Here is a 20,686-nt window from a genome sequence, read left to right on the forward strand (position 1 = left end):
CATCTCAGCTGTGATTCCTGCATTGCAGGCAGTTGGAGTCGAAGACCCTTGGGATCCTTCAAATTCTGTGATTTTGTGAGAGAGAACCAAGTGAGGGATCCCACCAGCTACTTGCTTTGGCTCGACGGTCTCTTTGTTTCTTGAAAGTGTGAAGTCATGAATGGTTCGGTCACATTTTACGAATTTCATTTGCTTTGATCAGTTGTGCGAAACTTACGTGGCAAGCCAAACTTTCTCAGATCCCCACCTGTGAAATATGAAGAGTAGCAATCACACTGTAAAAAAGTTGTAAAATAGCAATAGTGGTATTTTATTGTGATGGGGGTGGCGCTGTGGGTTAAAGCCTCAGCGCCTAGGACTTGCCGATCGAAAGGTCGGCGGTTTGAATCCCTGCGGCGGGGTGCGCTCCCGTCGTTCGGTTCCAGCGCCTGCCAACCTAGCAGTTCGAAAGCACCTCCGGGTGCAAGTAGATAAATAGGGACCGCTTACCAGCGGGAAGGTAAACGGCGTTCCGTGTGCTGCGCTGGCTCACCAGATGCAGCTTGTCACGCTGGCCACGTGACCCGGAAGTGTCTGCGGACAGCGCTGGCTCCCGGCCTATAGAGTGAGATGAGCGCACAACCCTAGAGTCTGGCAAGACTGGCCCGTACGGGCAGGGGTACCTTTACCTTTTTATTGTGATAAAATAGACTGCAAAGCCTTGCCCGTTGGAAGGAAGTACTGCATGTCTGTTGTAAAGACCCGTTAACTCCATAAAAGTAATCCTGATTGGCAAACATGTTGGTCTGTTACAGCAAAACAAAGGAAAGAGTCCTATCGCAGAACCTAACAGAATTATAGTGAGGTAGGAAGCCCTTTTTTAAACTTAGTTGGTTTCTAAGGTGCTAATGGACAATTTTATTTTATTTTAGATTATAGTGAGTGACACAACCCTTTGTGGAATAGAGTCCTCATCACCAGATCTAAGTGTGGGATCTAGTTCATGAAAGGATTACTGTTACAGTAAATCTCTAAGGCTTTAAGATGCCACAATACTCTTCCCCCACTTTTTTTTAGCTGGAACAGACGGCTCAATAAAATGCATTTATTATTCTGAACCCCCCCTCCTCCCCCCTCGTTTGTTAATATGGTTGCTTCCAGGCTCGCTCCGTAATCTCACGCCCACTCTGCAGTCTGGACTGTACCATTCTCGGGCAGCAGGGGAGGCCAGTGGCACACATAAGCAGGGACCCCAACGACTTTCCTTTGGCAGCCCGTTTCATTGCAACCGCCGTCCCTTAATTCCTAAACAAACGGGCTCACACGTATCCTAAATGTAAAAGAGACACCTCGGTAGTCGAAGGCATGGTTACGAAGAGAAGCGTAGGAGTCCTGCTTTTTATTTTTATCTGTACAAAAGAAACGCCTGTTCTCCTTTCTCTCTCCCCCCCCTCTTGCGATGTGACATGGTGCAGCCCAGAGGAAACGGGAGGGGGAGGGTATATTTGGGGCAAAGTGTGGGGGCGGGAAAGAGAGACGAGGCGGGCGGAGAGGTTGGTGCTACGTAGCCCTTCTGAGGAGTGAAGCTTAGGGGGCTGCAGCCATGGCATCCAACGGTGAGAAGAAGGGAGTTGGCAGCGGAGGGCGTTGGGCGCGTTTCAACCGGGGTCACAACAGGGGAGAATGGGAAACCCCCCGCAGCCTTTGCTTTCTTTCCTCCAGGGGAGCCAAGTTTCTGGTCCTCGTGGCTGTGCAGACGATGGGGAACGGGAGATCGATTTATGTTTAAAAGGGTTTAACCTGAGGGTTAAAAAGGGAAGGGGAAGCAGGCTTAATGGTTGGTTCTGTCCAGTTAATTGCGAAAAGCTGCGTTTTTGTCTTAGGTTAATTTCTCCTCCTGACGGGACTCGGGGGCTTCCTTCCCAGGGGCTGGGGTGGGTTTCAGGCTAAATCTTCGATAGGGAAATCACTGCACTTGGCAGGTGAAGGGGAAGGAGGCTTTTGCGTGGGTTTTTTATTCTTGCAGTTCCAGGATAGGAGGCGAAAGCTGCCTGTCTTCCCTCTCCCGTCAGTGGGGCAGGAATGGTGGGCGGAGGGTTCTCCGGCCTTCCCCGTCTGCTTTAGACAAATGTTCTAGAAGACCCTTTTTAAACGGAGGCTTCGGGGTTTTCGTTCCAAAAATAACGGTGTGGCGACACAGTCGAGGGCAAAAGGTGGACGTTATTGTAGAAGTAGTGCCGGATGAAAAACGGCTCCGCCTTCTAGAGAGCAGGAAGGGCATCTTTTCTTCCCTCCACTCCGCGCCGCAATCTCTCTAAACTGCGCAGTCTGCCGCCATTTTGTGATAGCGTGAGAACTAGGAAGCCGGGGAAGAGACGGACGGGGTTTCCTAGTCAGACAACAGGGGCACGGAGAGGTTAGGCCGTTATGTAGCTGCGCATGCGCGCGTTCGTCCCCTGAGCTACTAGCGGGACGAGGGGGGAGCCGTATGGGCAGTGGAAAAATCCAGTCTGACGTGATGGTCGGCGTAGCAAGGTTTATTGGAGGTGGGGGCGGTAAAAATTGCGACCACGCATGCGCTTTTCTGCCTAGGCGAGAAACGCGTACGTTGTTGCGCGTGCGTGTGAGGCATGTCTTTGTCGCAGTGTTACATCCGGGTGCTTCCCCAGCCGCCTGCACCTATCATTCGTTAGTACAAACGTCAGTCGCCCGCGGCCTCCGCTCGACCGGCGAGCGCCCTCCTCCCCTTAAAATCTCGGGTTTGGGTCCTATAAGGACCAGGCTGCTTTATTTGTAACAACCCGGCCCCATAACAAACTTCGTGTGAGTTTAATTAAAGGCTGATCCTCTTGTGTCTTAGTTCCTTGGGTGGGTAACTAGCCTCTCTTTCACCCCTTGAAAACGCAGATTTCCCCCCTCTCCGTACTGACGATGGAATTACATTGGTTCTTTAACCATCACATAAACTGAGTTTTTTTGGATGGGGGAAAATTATTTATTGCTTGGAAAACCCTGGGGGAAGGGGAATATATAAATACACATTTTTTCTGACGACACCACAACTTCCACCTGCCCACATGGTTGGGTTCTGTTTATTAATTTTTGGGTTTTTCTTCGCTGCTGGTTTTGATTATTGTGAACAGTCCTGAAAATAAGGCAACAGTGGCATAAATGTATCGGTAACTAAGTAATAAGTGCTTCGTGTGAGAAGTGTCAATGTTCAGAGTTGCTGTTGATTCCTAATCTCTTCCCTCAAACTTCATGCCTCACAGCCTTCCTTTTTAAAATAGTTTCTCTTACCCACAATGAAGCTAGCAAGAGCGTTCCATATGTACGTTTATTTTGTGCAGTACCCATTGAATAGGTGAATGTGTGTTACCATGAGAATCTGAACCCTTTCCTTAGTATTTGCCTGAATTCTTGAAAGTTAAAAGTGTAGAGAGGCAGGGGTGCCCTTGCCCCCCACACCTTGACTTTCAATTTGAATGGGGCTTCTGTTCATGCACATAGTGCGAAGATGCCTGAAGCAAACATCCATGTATGTCAATTTTGCCTTATCCACCATCCCATATGAATCATTTCTACTCTCTGTAGCAGTTAGATAACTTGTGTGGAATCCTGCTCTTAAAATAGCTCAAACATTTTTGTTTTGTCCCCTTACAGATTATAGCCAGTCAGCGACACAAAGGTAAATAAACCCTTGTATAATTCATCCTCCATGTATTGCATGTTTACAGGCTTTTAGCTTGTGATACTCTTCTCACATAACTACAGTGTTAGCCATATGCGAGTAGTGCTTTTCTTGTCTCTGTAATCTTGAAGTAGGTCATGCTAGTCACCTCTGTAAAAACATGAAGGGTGTTAGGGTGCGTGAGCTGTTCCCAGAGGAATAGATAGACAAGATCCGACCTGTGGTTTGTTTAATCTTAATTTGCCAATACCAGAAAATCCTAATTTTCAAGTAGTGGTAGTACAGTACTGGAAAAAAATTTGGGGGGAAAATATATCGTATGAAGAAGCTGATAAAACTTGGGGTTCCAAATTTAGGAAAAATGGTTAAAATTTGCTGTAGTGTATGCAGACTTTGAAATGGACTACTTTTATCCATCCCCAGAGAAGCTGTAACATCATTTTTAAAAGGTTTTGTCTTACTCAGTGTGTATATATGTTATAAAACTCAGTTTTAGCTGCGTTAGAGCATACATTATTAGTTTCCCCAATTCAAGCTATAGTAGTGCCCATGCAAAGATCGTATACTGAAAATCAAAGATTCCCTTCAAAAGCATAACTCTTAGTGCTGCTTCCAAGAGTTGTGGGGATTTAAGACTATTGTAAGAACATAGGAAGAGTGTTGAATCAGGCCAATAGCCCATCTAGCCCGGCATCCTGTTTTGACAGTGACTAACCAGATGTCGGTGGGAAACCATCAAGCAGGGCCTGAGCACAAAAGCACTCTCCCCTCCTATGGTTTCCAGAAACTGGTATTCAAAAGCATTGCTGCCTTCTGATTGTGGAGGTAAAGCATTGTTATCATGGCTAGTAGCCACTGATAGCCTTCTCCAGGAGTTTGTCCAATCCCCTTTTAAAGACATCCAAATTTGTGGTCATTGCTGCCTCTTGTGGAAGAGAAGAAGTGCTTTCATTTATCTGTCCTGAATCTTTCAACATACAGCTTCCTTGGCTGTCCACAAGTTCTGGTGTCAAGAGGAGAAATTTTTCTCTCCCCACTCTCTTCATGTCATTCATAACTTTATAAATTTCAATCACGTACCTTTTACTTGCCTTTTGTCAAAACTAAAAAAGTAGGCCAGTTTTTAAAACTTGTGGTTTATAGTCACCAAATCCTATACTAGACCCACTGAAATTCATGAACCTGTTAGTCACGTTCAGTGGGTCTACTCTGAATAGAATCAGCATTGGAATTTATTTCTGGCCATTAGTCTTTTGAACAAAGTGAATTGTTGGTGTGTGTATCTTCATGCCACAATGAACCAATTAATTAGTCTTAACATTCCTTGTAATTTTCCTTACCCATTTGTGGTTGTTCAGACTTAATTGAAACACTCACAGAAGTAGGAGTTCAGTCAGATGCCTGCAATGACATAGCACATTGGATTTGAAAAGACAGACGACAATGGTAGTGACAAGCTTGATTCTGGTTGGGAGTACAAGATTGTGAATTTAGTTTACAGTTTAGTTATATGTTCCTTTGCTGAATATTTTTCTCTTGCTTTTCCTTAGTTATGGGGCCTACCCAACTCCACCCACACAAGGTTATTCTCAGCAAACCAGCCAGCCCTACGGGCAGCAGAGCTATGGTGGTTACGGACAATCGGCAGATACTTCTGGATATGGCCAAAGTAGTTACAGTTCTTCCTATGGCCAGACTCAAAGCTGTGAGTATTGTAGCTTATCTTGTTTTTTGTTCTCATGACTGTATAGGAAAATATGAGAGGAAATTGGCTAAGCTGTGAAGCACACGTCTTTCTGGAGCTAGGAGACTGGAAGGAAAACACAGTTACTTAAAGTGTCCTTTCCGGACGCTGTAATGTGCAGCCTTTTCATTTTGCAATCCTGTGAAGCACTTAAAGTAGCAAAAAGGTGACAGAAGCACAAGCAGGGATTCGAATCTAACATGCTCTCATCTCAGCACTGTTTAATTTGTTGTTCTATGGTCACATCTCGGGATGCATCAGTGCGGTTACATATTATGATTGAAGAACTGATTAGTTATTGCTACACAAATTGCATGCCATTTGAGCTTAACAAGAGTGAATTGTTTTTCTGAACAGCTGGCTATGGCACCCAGTCAACACCACAGGCCTACGGCTCGTCAACAGGATATGGCAGCAGTCAGACTTCTCAGACGTCTTATGGACAGCAGTCATCCTATCCCAGCTACTCTCAACAGCCAGCCAGTTCCACCACTGGAAGGTAACAGTTGAGAAATCCCGAACAACAACAACTCAGAGCAGGGATAGTGGTGTAAATCTTCATCATAGGCTTTAGGCTTTACTTTTTTTACATTAAATCTCCTGCTGAAATTTGCCTGATCAAACCCCAGGTGTACTCTGCTCTTTAGTCATACAGTCATCCTGAATTCTTAAGCAGTATTCCAAATGGAATCCTGGAGCTTAAAGCCTCCGCATTTGTATAAAGCCGGAACAGTATCGTAGGATGGTCTGTGTACTGAACTCTTTGTCCTTTGTGTCTCCTTGAAATCAGCAGTTACGGTACCAGCTCTCAGACCTCTACCTACGGACAACCCCAGAGTGGAGGCTATGGTCAGCAATCCAGCTATGGCAGCCAACAGCAGAGCAGCTATGGGCAGCAGCCTTCTTACAACCCACCACAAAGCTACGGCCAGCAGAGTCAGTATGGCAGTGGCAGTAGCAGTGGAGGAGGTAGCGGTGGTAGTGGATGTGAGTACTTTTTCCTTTCCTTTCACCTCCAAAAGCCAAACATGAGTAATATGAGCCAAATTTCATGCAGTGCACTGTTGAAGCCAATGTCTCTTCCCCCCCCCCCCCAGTGAGAAGCAAGGGCATCTGTAGAATCGTCATTCTTTTCCCCCGCTCAAAAAAATCCAGGCCTCTTTGCTAGCAGAAACTATTGCTAACACCCCCCCCTTTTTTTTTTTTTAACTTTCTCCAGCTGGTGGCTATGGACAGGATCAATCTTCCATGAGTGGAGGTGGTAGTGGAGGAGGCTACGGCAGCCAGGATCAAGGAGGATATGGCGGCCAGCAAGACCGCAACCGTGGAAGAGGCAGTGGAGGAGGTGGCGGTGGCGGATACGGTAGAGGTGGCTTTGATCGGAGTGGTGGAAGAGGTGGCAACAGAGGTGGTCGTGGAGGCATGGGGTAGGTGTCCGGTCCATAGTTGTGGGAGAGGGAGTGGGTTTCTTTAATTAGCATCTCTCCTAGTACTTGCCATAAAAGCTAACCTCTTCTGGGAGGGTGCAGTGTGTGAACGGCTGAAATATATAGAATTGTTGGTAATCAAGGGTGGGTTACCACCATGTATGCTGATAGGGGTCAGTGTGTTTTTCTCTATGGGGTGAATCTAAATGGATGTCAAAATGGTTTTTGTTCCTTGTCTGCATGTGAAGGAGTTAAAAACTCTTACTTTATGAAAATCAACCATTGCAGTAACAACTCTGTGCATGGGGCAAAACATCGTATTTTCATCTTGGATCTGTTGACAACCTCAAAAGGCGCACTTGATATGAACATAATTACTGTTCCTCAAAGGTGAATTACGGTCCTCTTTGAGCAATGTTGCCGTTCCATACAAATATATACAAGAACTTTAGTACTTCTTATGGGGGGAAATCGGTATCTAGACACTAGGGTTATCCTTCAACCCCCCAGTGTTAACCTGATGAGGTGCACTGAAGGGGCCTGGTTTGTATATGCTGATAAATCGAAGGTTATATGAATCTCTTCAGTAAGAGATTTTGTAAGACAAAGCTTCTATGCAGGTTGTAAGCCAGCTTTCATTGGGCTCATCATGCTCATAATGCTGTGGTCTAGCCGTGTAAGCCAATGTAGGCTAAAAGGATGTGTTTTGGTTTTCCCACATAGCGGCTGGACTTTCTGTACTTGTGGTTTATGTGTTGCAAAGCAGTATCCTTAATGCTGTTGGGTGTGCGTTAAGCCTCGGTGAAGGGGTGGTTAAAATTGGTATTTGACGAGGCAATGGTTGCTAAGCAACATTGGCTCTGGGCTCCTGTTGACTGGGAGAGATGAAATAGTAGAGAGGTGAGTATAGGTGGGGGCAGCTGAAGTGTTGTTTGCTTATGAAAAGTTGTTGATCTGTTAACAATACCTGCTCTGTTAACAAATTCTGCATTTTGTGTGCCACAGGTGTGAAAGTCAATGAACTTTAATCAAATCTCCACCTTCCACATGTTAGTTAAGGGTCTGAGGAAGGGAGAGAGATCTTATGGCAGGCAGATAATGCAGTCTTTAGAGCTGAAATAACATACTATTACGAATATGCTATGATGAGGGAATGGGTTTTTACGTGCTTTCAAAGCAGTTATCTGCATTTAGGGTTGTAAACAACAAAAGCTTTGCAAAAATACAAGGCGCAAACTTGAGAAGGGTGAACTGGAATTAACAGCGTGCACGGTATACAATATTTTAAAAACGAGCTTGGTTCACCAATCATGCCAGGAATAGGACGGCAACAAGGAAACCAGCATTGTCTCGAAAGCTGCATCACGACGCCTCGTGTAACGTTTCAAGATCGGAAGCAAGAATGACAAAACACTAGAGCTGTTTCATTTGCAAACCTTCTCAAGGGTGTATTGATCCATTTTTTAAAAAAAAAACAAATGCTAAGGGCAAAGAAAAGGTGGAGCAGGTTGTCTTTAGATCTTCAGGAAGAACCAAACAAAAGTGTTGGCCAGCATCTTAATGGATCTGGTGTAGTTTCTAGCAACAAAACTTTTTAGTCGTGGAAAAAAAAGCATCATTATCTTCTAACTTATCTCCTCAGCGGTGGTGAGCGAGGTGGTGGCTTCAATAAATTTGGTGGTAAGTCCAAAGAGTTCAAAAACTTGAACCGCAAAAGTGTATTTCTATATATTATTTTTCGGAGAGACTGATGTTTGTATGCCAAAGGGTTTGAAAAGCCACCGTTTATCAGATAAAAACCTATGGGAGCACCCCCTGTTGTGGCACATATGCCAAAATGGTTGGTTGTATCTGTGGTGTTGACTTCCACATTATGGGGCTTTCTACTCAGCCAAGTTCTTGGTGCCAATACAGTACATTTTGGTTGTATGTTTTGCAACAAGATGGGAGAAAATCAATAATCCAAAGACGTGTTTTGCGGGAGAATGTGAGAGAGAAAATAACTTTGTAAGTGTTGGTTTTGTTTGTTGTCTCTCCTTTAAAAAACACATGAGAACGTTGGGTTAAAGCGTGTTAATGGAAGTGCATGCAGTCCTGAGGAAACATGGTAAAACAAAGGTTTATGGTACCTTGCTTAAAAAGTTACTGGTACAGGAATCAAGGGAGGGACCGCTCCCTTCAAACTTGGAAGTGTAACTTTGTTTGTATGAAACTCTTAAGAGCTCTTTCACAAATAAGTGGTTTCATGGGCTTCTATTTTAAGAGAGTTTGGTTTTAACATTACGAAGTTTCACAAATGGTCGTTTTGAACATGATTGTACCAAATCAAAAGAATTGTTTTTAAGGAACGTTCCCATAGGGTTTGCTGAAAAAGGCTTGGCATGAACAGTAAAACACACTTATATAGGATTGTTAATGCATTTGAGACCAGTGTTGGGCATATGCTTTCAAAAATTTAAGATTGGGTGCAATAAAAGGTGTCGAAACGGTAAAAAAATATATATACACATACATACGTGTAGAATATGTTAATAGTAGAGTGGTGATGCAAGTAAATAACCAGATGGTTTCTAAGAACATAAAGCTCTCATTTCTAAAGGGCTTATTCAAAATGTGTACTATGGTGTAAGATGGTTTGTTCTCTGTGGATAAGTTAAAGTGTCTCGTCTCATGAACCAAATCCAGAATAGATTGCAATGGTGCTGGAGACTTAAAAGACTGAACAAGGGTCAGTAGAAGACTCTGGGTAGCAGTGGCTAATGTATGCTATAAAAGATGTCAAAATAGTGGTTCTCCAATGGTGTTCTGGGTGTGTGTCTGGAGGCCATGCTCCTCCCTGCAGAGCTGCAAAAAATAGGTCTAGTATGACCTGGAGGAAAGAGTTGTAAACTGGTTTTGCAGTAAGCAGTCTTGTAATTAAGACGTGGACCACTTCTGACTGAATGGGAGTGTTTCTTTTGCACTAAAACTCACCTTGGAACAGCACATGTTCCAACACTGGCCTGTTTCTGATGTGGTCGTGATGGTGGTGCTGATGTGAGAAAACAGTTTGGAAGTTCTCACTCGCTAACTGAATCTCTCCTTCCTTATTTTCATGTGCAAAAGGACCACGGGATCAAGGATCACGCCACGATTCTGGTAAGTGGCTGCAAAGCTGAATGTGAGGCCAGTGGGAAAAATGTCAAAGGAAAACCAGAGAAGCCTATGGTGTCCTTAGACTGCTTTTCTACACTTAAAACCTTTTATTATTTTTGTATTACTGTGAACAGCAGAGTCATGTAATCAAGTTGCCTTTTAAAAACCCACAAACTTTGTAAACTGCAAAATATATGAATTGTGCAGATTTGAGTTCTATTCAACAGGTCTTTGGACAGTGTAACCCAAGTTTTGTCTCAGTTTGGAAAATTGCTTCATGTGGTTCAGTATTCATTGGAGTACAAGTTTGGAACTTTCATTTAGAGGCTGTAGGAAGAACTTTATTGGGAAGCAGAAATTATGATGGAAGATAGAGCTAATTCTCATTCCTTGCAGCTGGCGAGCAGGATAACTCAGACAACAACACCATCTTTGTTCAGGGACTTGGTGAAAACGTAACCATTGAGTCGGTAGCAGATTACTTCAAGCAGATTGGCATCATAAAGGTAAATTGCGCTAGTTATGCCTGTGAGATGATCCCATTACCAATAAGGCTGCATTTTGTAGGTTGCACTATACTCTTTGGTTGTAAAGTGTGCAGTGTAGTAGTGGGTAATGAGAGCTCGAAGGGCTGGTTGAGAGACTGAGCTGGCTAGAAAAAAACAACTATTAGTGGAATTGCTGTTGGCAAATAGAATCACAAAACACTGAATGGTCAGAGCTGTGCAAAAAGCCTGCACTAGGTAGGATGCATTAATTGGATTTTTTTAAAAAAATAAATAAATAAATTGGATTTTTTTAATTTCAATTTGGATTTTTAAAATAAAATGCTTTTGGAGGAAAAATCTTTCTAAAGATAGTTTTCTGTTTAAATTTACATTATAGTCCAAACGCTATTCATCAGGAAATAAGGATTTGTTTTAAGTTTTTCATGTGTGCTAAAGCTCAATCTAAGGTGGGGGTTTTTAATTGTTTAACCACATCAGTTAACCAAACATGTATACATATGCTATAATGTTATTGTTTTAGTTAAATAAATTGTTATTCAGGAAATGGTTATTTTTCTCCTTCCAATAAAGTACAGCAGAAAAGTTGTCCAAATATAAAATTAACTTATTAAACCTCACAATAATTTCATAATTATTTGTCTATTTCTAATAGTATAACCAAATCAGTAATTTTTGATATAACTAAAAACTACTATAAAAATTTATTACTCAAAAAATGAAACCTTCATCTGGTTGTAAATATTAAGATTATACCAGCAAGAATGAGTCTTTCTGTAAAAAAAAATGATTTAAATCAAGCCTTACTGACTAGTGATTTAAATCAAATCTACCTTGCCTTGGCCCTACCTACTTTCAGAGACTAATAAGCAGACAAACCTTTCGTGGGATGTCTTTACACTCCAAGGGAGAATTCATGATGGCAGCAGTAATCTGCCCAGAACCTCATAAGCACATTCATTAACTTTTTAATTATTTTCAGGGCTGTATAGGCAAATGTTCAACAGCTAAAGCAAGTTACCTTTCACATTTAACGGTAATTTCCATGCAGTAGTATTGCACATCAATTGCAGTTTCCTAAACAGTTGTAGTCTGCACCTGTCATGTATTGAAAATTAGATGCAAGGACATTGGATTAGATCTTTCCAATAGCTTGAGCTTGTACCTTTTTTTTTTTTTTTTTTGTAAACAGACAAACAAGAAAACAGGACAGCCTATGATCAACCTGTACACCGATCGCGAGACAGGAAAACTGAAAGGAGAGGCGACTGTTTCCTTTGACGATCCCCCCTCTGCAAAGGCTGCCATTGACTGGTTTGATGGTATGGTGCTGACTTTGAATGACTTTTTTGACTTTTGAAAGAGTTCCTATGCTTGTACTTTGAAGGCTTCTTTCTGTCTCCACTACTAGGCTTCTGGGAGGGGGGAAGGATGAGATATAAATTGATGAGTAAATATTGAAAGAGAAATAGATGTGCAGTAGAGGAGAGGTGCCAATAGTGAAATAATTGCTTTCTATCAGGAAAATGTAATCCTTTTCCCTGCTCTTCTCTTAACCAGGAAAAGAATTCTCAGGCAACCCTATCAAAGTATCATTTGCTACCCGGAGGGCAGACTTCAACAGAGGCGGCGGTGGTGGCAATGGCCGTGGAGGAAGAGGCCGTGGCGGTAGAGGAGGTATATGCCACGTCATTGCTGTGGTTGATAAGTCGTGAAGTGTGTTGCTTGTAGCAGTATTGGCTCTTGTTATACCTGTATTGAGTTTCAGCAAGGGAGGGGGGAGGAGGACCAACTTGTGTTGTGCAGCCATTCTGAAATAGGGGAGTTGAGGTATGGGTACTGCAGTCTTTCTAGGGAAGAAAGGTAACCTAATATAAGGTGTTTATCAGCAAGGAAACATTCTGCAAAAAATCCTTTTTCACTTGGCTGCTGCCACTGATTTTTACATGCCTCTTTCCTTTAGGACCCATGGGCCGTGGTGGATTTGGTGGCGGCGGAGGTGGCGGCAGCAGCAGTGGTTCCAGCGGGGGCAGCAGGGGGGGCTTCCCCAGCGGAGGTGGTGGTCAGCAACGTGCAGGAGACTGGAAATGCCCCAACCCGTAAGCAGACTGCTTTAGTTGTTTAGATATGAAGGTAGAAATGGGGTTAATGACTATTGGAACTCTAAATCATCCGTCTTCCCCAAATGTGTTTTTAGGACATGTGAAAATATGAACTTCTCATGGCGTAATGAATGCAACCAGTGCAAGGCACCGAAGCCAGATGGGCCTGGAGGACCACACATGGGTGAGTTTAAGGCTTTACTTTTCTCTCTGTGTGAAACCAATTACTGTATAGCCTGTTCCCTTGCTGGCGGATTCTTTCTCGTCTGTGTGAGATACACAGTTTGCCTATTTGGCACAACGGCATCAGTGAGAAAAACACATTTCTCATTTCAAAATAGTTGCATAATACAAATTTGCTTTTTTCCCCAGGAGGTGGATTTGGTGAAGAACGACGCGGGGGCCGAGGAGGTTTTGACAGAGGTGGCTTCCGGGGAGGCAGGGGCGGAGACCGGGGAGGATTCAGAGGCGGAAGAGGCGGAGACAGAGGCAGCTTTGGACCAGGAAAAATGGATTCCAGGTAAAGGTTACCTCAGTGGTGGCTGCTGTAAAGGCTCAGGAATAGGAATCTAGGGGTTCTGTTTCTGGGGAGTGAAAGAGGGAGCTGAGGTTGTGACTGTTGGATCCACTTGCTGGGTTTTCAGCCTAGCCTTCGGGCTATTGATAACAAACAATACAAATATGCAAATTCAAAATGTAAACTTTCCTTTCTCCTTTGCAGAGGGGACCACAGGCAGGACCGGCGTGAGAGACCCTATTGAGCCTGCATAGGATCCCAGACCATGTGAATTTATAAACTTTTTTTATTTTGTATGATGTCCAACTTCGTTGCAAACCTGTGTATTCCTTGCTGCGTTTGTGTACAAACTTTGTATTCCCTTCTATTTTATGTTGACTGTATTTGGAAGTAATCCTATACATTTAAAAGCCAAAATGTTTTAGTCATGCATGTATAACTGCTGGGCGGGGCGGGATAGGGCACTTGAATAATAAAGATGTTTTCAGTCATTTCTGAAAATAACATTGTTTTATTTGACTTTGTAAAAGTAACAATACTGTTTAAAAAGCATTGTTTGAAAAGCTTTTGTATTTGTATAAATTTTCCAACTTTAACATAATTTTGAAAATGTGAATTGCTATAAAACAAATCTGCACAGTATCTCAACTGTTGTAGTATGGGAGGAAGTTTACATTCAACTGAAAAGCTCACTTTTTGACTCTTGCATTGGTTTTGCTTTAGCAAGCAATAGCTAAAAGCATAATCTGTTTAATGGTAGGCATGTGGTGTTTAACAACTCACTCTTGGATCATCTGGTAGTGTTTTTGAAAGGAGGGTTGTCCATGCTACTTACTACTCAAGAACAGTAATGTCTGAATTGATAAGAGCATGTGAGTGCTTCATTTAACGTGATTTGGTAAATCTCAATACATAAGCCTTTGCTGTTAAGCATTTTTGCATACCAAGTCAGTGGCTGGTACATGGTGGGTGGAAATGTTTCACTTCCTTTAAGATACTTCTCATTTTTAAGAATGCAGCCAAAATTTTTCAATGTGGCATCCTTAGAGTCCTTCCCTTGCCTTTATGAGGTTCACATACCTATGACTTAAGCCTAATTTCATATGTAAATAAACACAAATCTAGCTACACTGTTAACACTGAAGGAGCTGACTCAATGTATACACTGCTGTTGATGAAATCTCCATGGAATGCCATCGAAATGTACGCTATTCATAGTGATTTGGATACAAAAGTCTCAAAAGCATGGTGGGGAGGCAATTTCCTCTTGTGCTGTTTAATTTTATTATATATTTTTTTTTAAATAGATTCTTTTCATCCCATCCTGGAAATGCTGGTTGGGTACCAGTCTTTGTATTTCCATTTTGCTTGATTCTTGGTTTTAATAACATCTGAGTGGGCTCTGTACAGGTACTTTGGATATTCCTTGACTTTGATAAATTTGGGATCTGGCCTTGACTATGAAGGCTCACGTTGCCAAATTATCTCCCATGCGAAAAGCAGTAACGATGCTCATGCCAGGGAGAAGGCTTTGCTGAAATTCCTCTCCAGCATGCTCCTTGGAGGCAGGGTTTGGTGTTGGGTTGAACAATCATTCAAGTCTCAACCTGTAAACTGAAATACGGTGGTACCTTGGGTTACATACGCTTCAGGTTACAGACTCTGCTAACTGAAAAATAGTGCTTCAGGTTAAGAACTTTGCTTCAGGATGAGAACAGAAATTGTGCTCTGGCGGCGCGGCGGCAGCAGGAGGCCCCATTAGCTAAAGTGGTGCTTCAGGTTAAGAACGAATTAAGTACTTAACCCGAGGTACCACTGTAATGGCGTGGCGCTGTGGGTAAAACCTCAGCGCCTAGGACTTGCCGATCGCATGGTCGGCGGTTCGAATCCCCGCGACGGGGTGCGCTCCCGTCGTTCGGTCCCAGCGCCTGCCAACCTAGTTCGAAAGCACCCCCGGGTGCAAGTAGATAAATAGGGACCGCTTACCAGCGGGAAGGTAAACGGCGTTTCCGTGTGCTGCGCTGGCTCGCCAGATGCAGCTTGTCACGCTGGCCACGTGACCCATAAGTGTCTGCGGACAGCGCTGGCTCCCGGCCTCTAGAGTGAGATGAGCGCACAACCCTAGAGTCTGTCAAGACTGGCCCATACGGGCAGGGGTACCTTTACTACCACTGTAGTACAACAGCCCAAGTGCAGCCTTTCCTCAGAAACTGCCTTCACTCTGTCCTTTATCCATCTTCAGTGGTCCTTTGCAGTTTCATTACCCTCAGCCAGGCCCAGTTATATTAAAATCATTTCCAACTGTTGCACTTCCATTGTTCAAGAACAAGTTCTACCCTGTCATTCCAAATTGAGTGTCCAGCTTCTACTTAGAGAGAGAGCGAGAGAGAGAGAGTGTGTGTGTACGCACACACGCCATTCCACCATCCCTCCTGGAACTAAGAAATATCAAATTCTGACACAGTTCTGAAACCCTGTACAAGTTACCACGCTTAAAATGTTTTGTCTTTCTACATGGCACATCAGTGGCATAGGTTCAGCTTGGACCATATGAATACAACAGTAGATCTCCTGGGGGAAACTGACCCCCTCCCCATTGTTTCAATCTGGATGCAAGTGATAACCTCCGTTTTATGATCAGACTTTCTCTGTGTGCAACTGTTGCCTGGTCATTCCTCCCTGGAGGTGGTTAGCCTTGGGCAGAGCATCCAGCCTTCTGTAAAAGCCACCTTCCCTTATCCTAGAGACAGCTGCATCTGCCTGGGAACAGATCTGTACAATTAATTGCTTCCGTCTTCCAGGATGGAAAGATGTTAATAGTGATGCCGTGTAAATTAACTATTCAATTACTGGAGGCCACGATGTTCTATAATAGCCTGTTTCCGGCTGTCGGGGAATCCAATCTTCTGTGCGGTCTGCCTTTGGACATTATGTAACAACAATGGTGATGTCACTTGTCATGTTAACCCTCTGCATTCCACCAAACCCTTTGTGACTAAGGGCTGAGTAAGGGGGATTGCGGTAAGGCAGATGATCTTTTGAGGATTAAGTAGTAGACTCAAAACAACAGGAGCAGGTGGTTGTGGCAATGATCGCTGATGTAACAACAGATTGTGGGCTTTAGATCAGATACCTGGGTTCACATACCTGCTTGGCCGTAAACCTCAGTTTGTGAGTAAGGGTCAGCTGAAGTATCTTCAGCCTAAGCTTGCAGACTTTTTTGAAGAAAAGCAGAACAACAGGTGTCATACACGACGCTCATAATTTTGGAATTGGCCCAACTACATTTGGCCCAACTACATTAGCTACTACATTTTAAGACATCAAAGTTGGAACCAGTGATACACAACTCATAGGGTTGCAGGAGTGATAAGGGGTGCCCCACGGTGTGACTTTTAAAAGGGCCAATTGTTGCAGGGTAAGGGGGAATTTGAATGTAATAATATACTGTAGCTAAATTCCCTTTGGGACAAATTATCTTGCTGTGCTGAAAACTCCTTTTACAAACCACCAACACAGAAGTTCTGGTTTTCTTCATTTCTGTCTTATGCTCACTGTGGGCATGTATATAAAACCTTTACTAAGCAAAGTGTCAGAAGAAACTTGGCAGCTTTTGTAATCATTACCCAAAGTTATTCTCCCTTAAGGTACATTCATCCATCTGGCATGCAGTCTTTGTGCATTCAGGCTTGTAAAACCAGTTTCTAGTGGCTCCTGGAAAAATGTTATTCTTGGCCAAGACCAAGAATGGAGATAAGCACACTAGTCCTGGGGTGAAGGAAAGAGGTATGTTTGTGCTGAAGAACGGGATTTGCCACTTGTCCCTTGTGTGGGTTCCTGGCTTTGATCTGGAAAAGGTGATGGGGAGGCAGACAAGGATCAACTTTATAGGGATGCAGCTGCCTTTGAAGGTAAGGACCTTAGACCTGAAAACGCCATCCTAATCTCAGATGTTGCTCTTGTAAGGGTGGATGGTGATGCTCTGCATGTTTGAAGGTACACTCCCATGTATTATAATTTCATACGTTCCAAGGCAAGGTAAAGGGAGCCCTGACCATTAGGTCCAGTCGTGGCCGACTCTGGGGTTGCGGCGCCCATCTCGCTTTACTGGCCGAGGGAGCTGGTGTACAGCTTCCGGGTCATGTGGCCAGCATGACTAAGCCGCTTCTGGCGAACCAGAGCAGCGCACGGAAACACCGTTTACCTTCCCGCCGGAGTGGTACCTATTTATCTACTTGCACTTTGAGGTGCTTTTGAACTGCTAGGTGGGCAAGAGCTGGGACCGAGCAACAGGAGCTCACCCTGTCTCGGGGATTCGAACCGCCAACCACCTGATCGGCAAGCCCTAGGCTCTGTGGTTTAACCCTCAGCGCCACCCGTCCAAGACTGCTTGGGCTCAAATCCAACTTTGATTGTTTTACAAGAGAATTGGGCAATGTCAAACCCACACAGTGAAGGCTGTGGGCAGGATTCCTGCATTGCGGGGGGTAGAAAGCTGCTGCGTTTGTGTTTTGCTTGCAGGCTCCCCATAGGCCTCTGAGAACTGCCTTTGCCTAGATCCAGCAGAACTCTCTGTTCTTAAATTAAGCCACAGTGAACTTTGGCTGAAATAATGCAATCGATTTGAGTCCTTCCACCCCAGAGGTGTGCCACCTGTAATTTTGAGTAAAAGCCTCTTGGGAGAGTCTTTTGAGTACTGAAACAACAGTGAGAACTTGGGCCCAGCAAAGTTCAGCCCTGAAAGCCAGACTTCAGTCCTGGAGGTGTAAAACAGTGATAACAGATGTGAGCTGGGTGACTGCATTTCACATCCTATTGAGTATTCGCAGCATGGCTACCTGCAATGGAGAGATTCCCAGCCATGTTTGAGCTAAAGAACCTTTTATGTTAATCCTTGTCCACACATGATATAACCACAATCCATCCCAAGACTTATTACATTTATATATCGCCTTCTTTCAATGAGTTCTGGGGAGTATTGCATCAAAGGACACTGGCTAGATCGGAGCTTTCCAAAATTTTCAAGTTGGTGACAAACTTCTTTGGATGGGTGCATGATACAAATGTGTTTTCGCACTGTGTTAACATGCAGAGAGGAATGTATTGTTAGGAGCATGTGCTGGCTCTGGAGAATGGGATAGGACACTTCAGTCTGGGGTGGGGCTTGATAGTCCCAGCTTATAGGTGGCACATAGGAGATCCCCAATTTTAAAATCTCATCTTGACACTTGATGCACATGGGAGGTGTTTTTGGGCGGAGGAGGAGCAGGAGCAGCAAAGTGAAAAACTGAAAAGGGAGGGAGACTAGTTTCTCACCCCCAAAAGGAGAAAAATAGTGTCTGTGCCCCATAGGTCAGATTCCACAAATGCTAGAAATTCCCCCAGCTTTAATTTAAATAAAATAATTTGAGTATGGTTCATTGAAGAGGGAAACTCCTCCCCTCAGTGAACGCCCTTGTATTTACCAGCATCTCCTGATTGTGTTGGTGTGACCCAATTCTCACTTCCTAATTGGTGGTGTGCCCTTATTTGCCCTCAGAAAAACGCCTCCTCCACTTTATCATACAGACCCCAAACAAAGCACATGCAAAAATGGAAACCCATGGGGTGGGAGGCTCACTCCCTCCTGAAGGGAGAATTTATCATCTCTCAGTGGCCTGCAGTTATATGACTTCTCACACAGGGAAGAAGGAAAAGTCAACTTCATAAAACGTTGCCTCACTGCCGCGAGTTGGAAAATTTAGAAACCGATGCGTATCCTAACAATACATTCCTCTCTGCAGTCCCATATATGGACTGGCTACTAGACAGGAAGCACAGAGCACAGGGTAATGCAGCCCATTTGTAACCGGTGGACCTTCCTTGTAAGTAAGAGAGGCAGGACAGAGGCAGGGAAGAAGGCAAGCATGGATGGAGGAAGAAGAATGGTGAAGTGAAGCATGAGAGGAGCCTGTGGGGTGAGAATCAGGCCCACGGGTTTATTGCAGCCCCCCATGACTCTTACCTGGATCTCAAGACTCTCTTCCAAGTCACAATCCTCCCTAACTATGCCTCGCCTCCCTAGGCCATGCCTCTCAACGGTCCTGCCTCACACTGTTTTTGCTTGGCTGGATTGCATCCTTGAACTCTTGATAATGTCCTGTTGGTTGTTTGAATGTGTATAGAAACTAGGCAACAGCATAAAGTAATATACCATTGCCCCGCCTGCTTCTGGCCGCCATGTGGCCCTTGGGAGGCTGCCCATCAGGACATGTGGCCCTCAAGCTGAAATGAAGAGTTCAAACCTGTAAAGGCAGGGGGCTTATAGACACACACACACACACACACACACACACACACACACACCTCGGGACTCTCAATTCCCTACACTCACTCGCATTTATGACACAAGAAGGTAATTTTAAGATCCCCACATCTACAGGAGCCAGTCGTAACTGTTCCCAGTTCCCTGGAGGTAGGCTGGACGGCCGGTGCTGAAGTCAGGTGGCATTGACATTTGAAGATAACAGATCTGCTGCACAGGGATTTCGGCAAGGGAGTTCTGTTTGAGCTTAGCAAGCCTGCTCCAAAGGAGTCCTTCTTGTCTTTCTGTGAGCAGCAGGAGCCGTGGGCAAATAGCAACGCGCAGAGCAGAACAAGCCTCAGAAAGGCTTTGTGGAAGTAGATCAGGTGTAGGGTAACCCCACCAAAGAGTAATCGTGTGAAATGCAGGATTGGCAATGGCATTTCCTTTTTCCTTTTAAACTTGCTCCGCTGCCGTGTCTCGAACATCAGCCTGAAGCACAGAAATTAAGGATGTTTTCTCGGCTTAGAGACGTTAGAAGACCCCCACTAGATAAATGTCAGTGTACCAGTTACAGGAGCAAGGGTAGTGCGGCAGACCTATAAATTATCCTGGCACTGTTACTTTTCAAATGTTTTATTTATGCCTTATTCATTACCTTATTGGACAGGGAAGTCTCTCCCTAATTTCAGAAGAGACTGAGTAAGCTGGCACGGTGAAGCAAAGACACTCTGCATGTGCTCCAAGGCACTTTTGTCATTAGGGCTTAATTTCAGGCTAGAGTTGCCAAATCACAGAACATAATAGGAAGCTGTATTATACAGAGACAGAACTTTGGCCCATCTGGCTCAGTACTACACAGACTAGAAACAGCCCTCCGGGATTTCAGACAAGGGTCTCTCCTACTTGGAGACGCTGTGGACTGAGCACGGGCCCTTCTGTATTCAGCGCAAATGCTTCATTTGTTCATTTATTTTATATCCACTTTTCTCTCTGTGCAGGGCCCAAGTGGCTCACACAAACACAGCTAAAAAAACGCATACCAATCAGTTATAAATATGTAAAAGACACGTAACCACATTAAAAACACAGAATCAAAGTAGCTTAAAAGTATTTAAAAGCAAAGTAAGTGAAGAAAACCTACAACACCCACCACTGACAGACCCTGAAGCAGCCAGTTTTAGTGGCCCATGACCTGTCTAGACATAAAGGTATCTGCTTGCTGGCAAAAGGGAAACAGAAGAAGCACCAGCCTAGCCTCTGCTTGGAAGGGAGTTCTGCAATTTGGGAGCAGCCACCAAT

General features: G+C 44.2%; 1 protein-coding gene across 2 annotated transcripts; it reads left to right on the plus strand.

Annotated features, from left to right (window-relative positions):
* The first annotated feature begins 1,492 nt into the window (after positions 1–1,492).
* FUS (FUS RNA binding protein) lies at positions 1,493–14,238 on the plus strand. 2 transcript variants are annotated; one of them, XM_077917942.1, is made up of 15 exons: positions 1,493–1,595; positions 3,643–3,667; positions 5,221–5,375; positions 5,772–5,913; positions 6,205–6,401; positions 6,634–6,841; positions 8,484–8,521; positions 9,947–9,979; positions 10,373–10,482; positions 11,675–11,804; positions 12,043–12,159; positions 12,446–12,581; positions 12,680–12,768; positions 12,957–13,104; positions 13,306–14,238. In XM_077917942.1, the coding sequence occupies exons 1-15, from the start codon at positions 1,583–1,585 to the stop codon at positions 13,343–13,345; spliced, it is 1,581 nt and encodes a 526-aa protein (XP_077774068.1). In that variant the 5' UTR covers positions 1,493–1,582; the 3' UTR covers positions 13,346–14,238. The 2 variants fall into 2 exon arrangements, with proteins under 2 accessions (XP_077774068.1, XP_077774069.1); XM_077917943.1 differs by having other exon boundaries at positions 6,208–6,401.
* The last annotated feature ends 6,448 nt before the right edge of the window (positions 14,239–20,686 follow it).

Source organism: Podarcis muralis, chromosome 13, assembly GCF_964188315.1.
Source record: "Podarcis muralis chromosome 13, rPodMur119.hap1.1, whole genome shotgun sequence".
NCBI lineage: Eukaryota > Metazoa > Chordata > Lepidosauria > Squamata > Lacertidae > Podarcis > Podarcis muralis.

Excerpts from the sequence above, each read along its gene's own strand:
- FUS (XM_077917942.1), top strand. Across the intron at positions 5,914-6,204 it reads GCCAGTTCCACCACTGGAAG|CAGTTACGGTACCAGCTCTC; the intron begins GTAACAGTTGAG and ends CCTTGAAATCAG. Across the intron at positions 12,160-12,445 it reads AGGCCGTGGCGGTAGAGGAG|GACCCATGGGCCGTGGTGGA; the intron begins GTATATGCCACG and ends TCTTTCCTTTAG.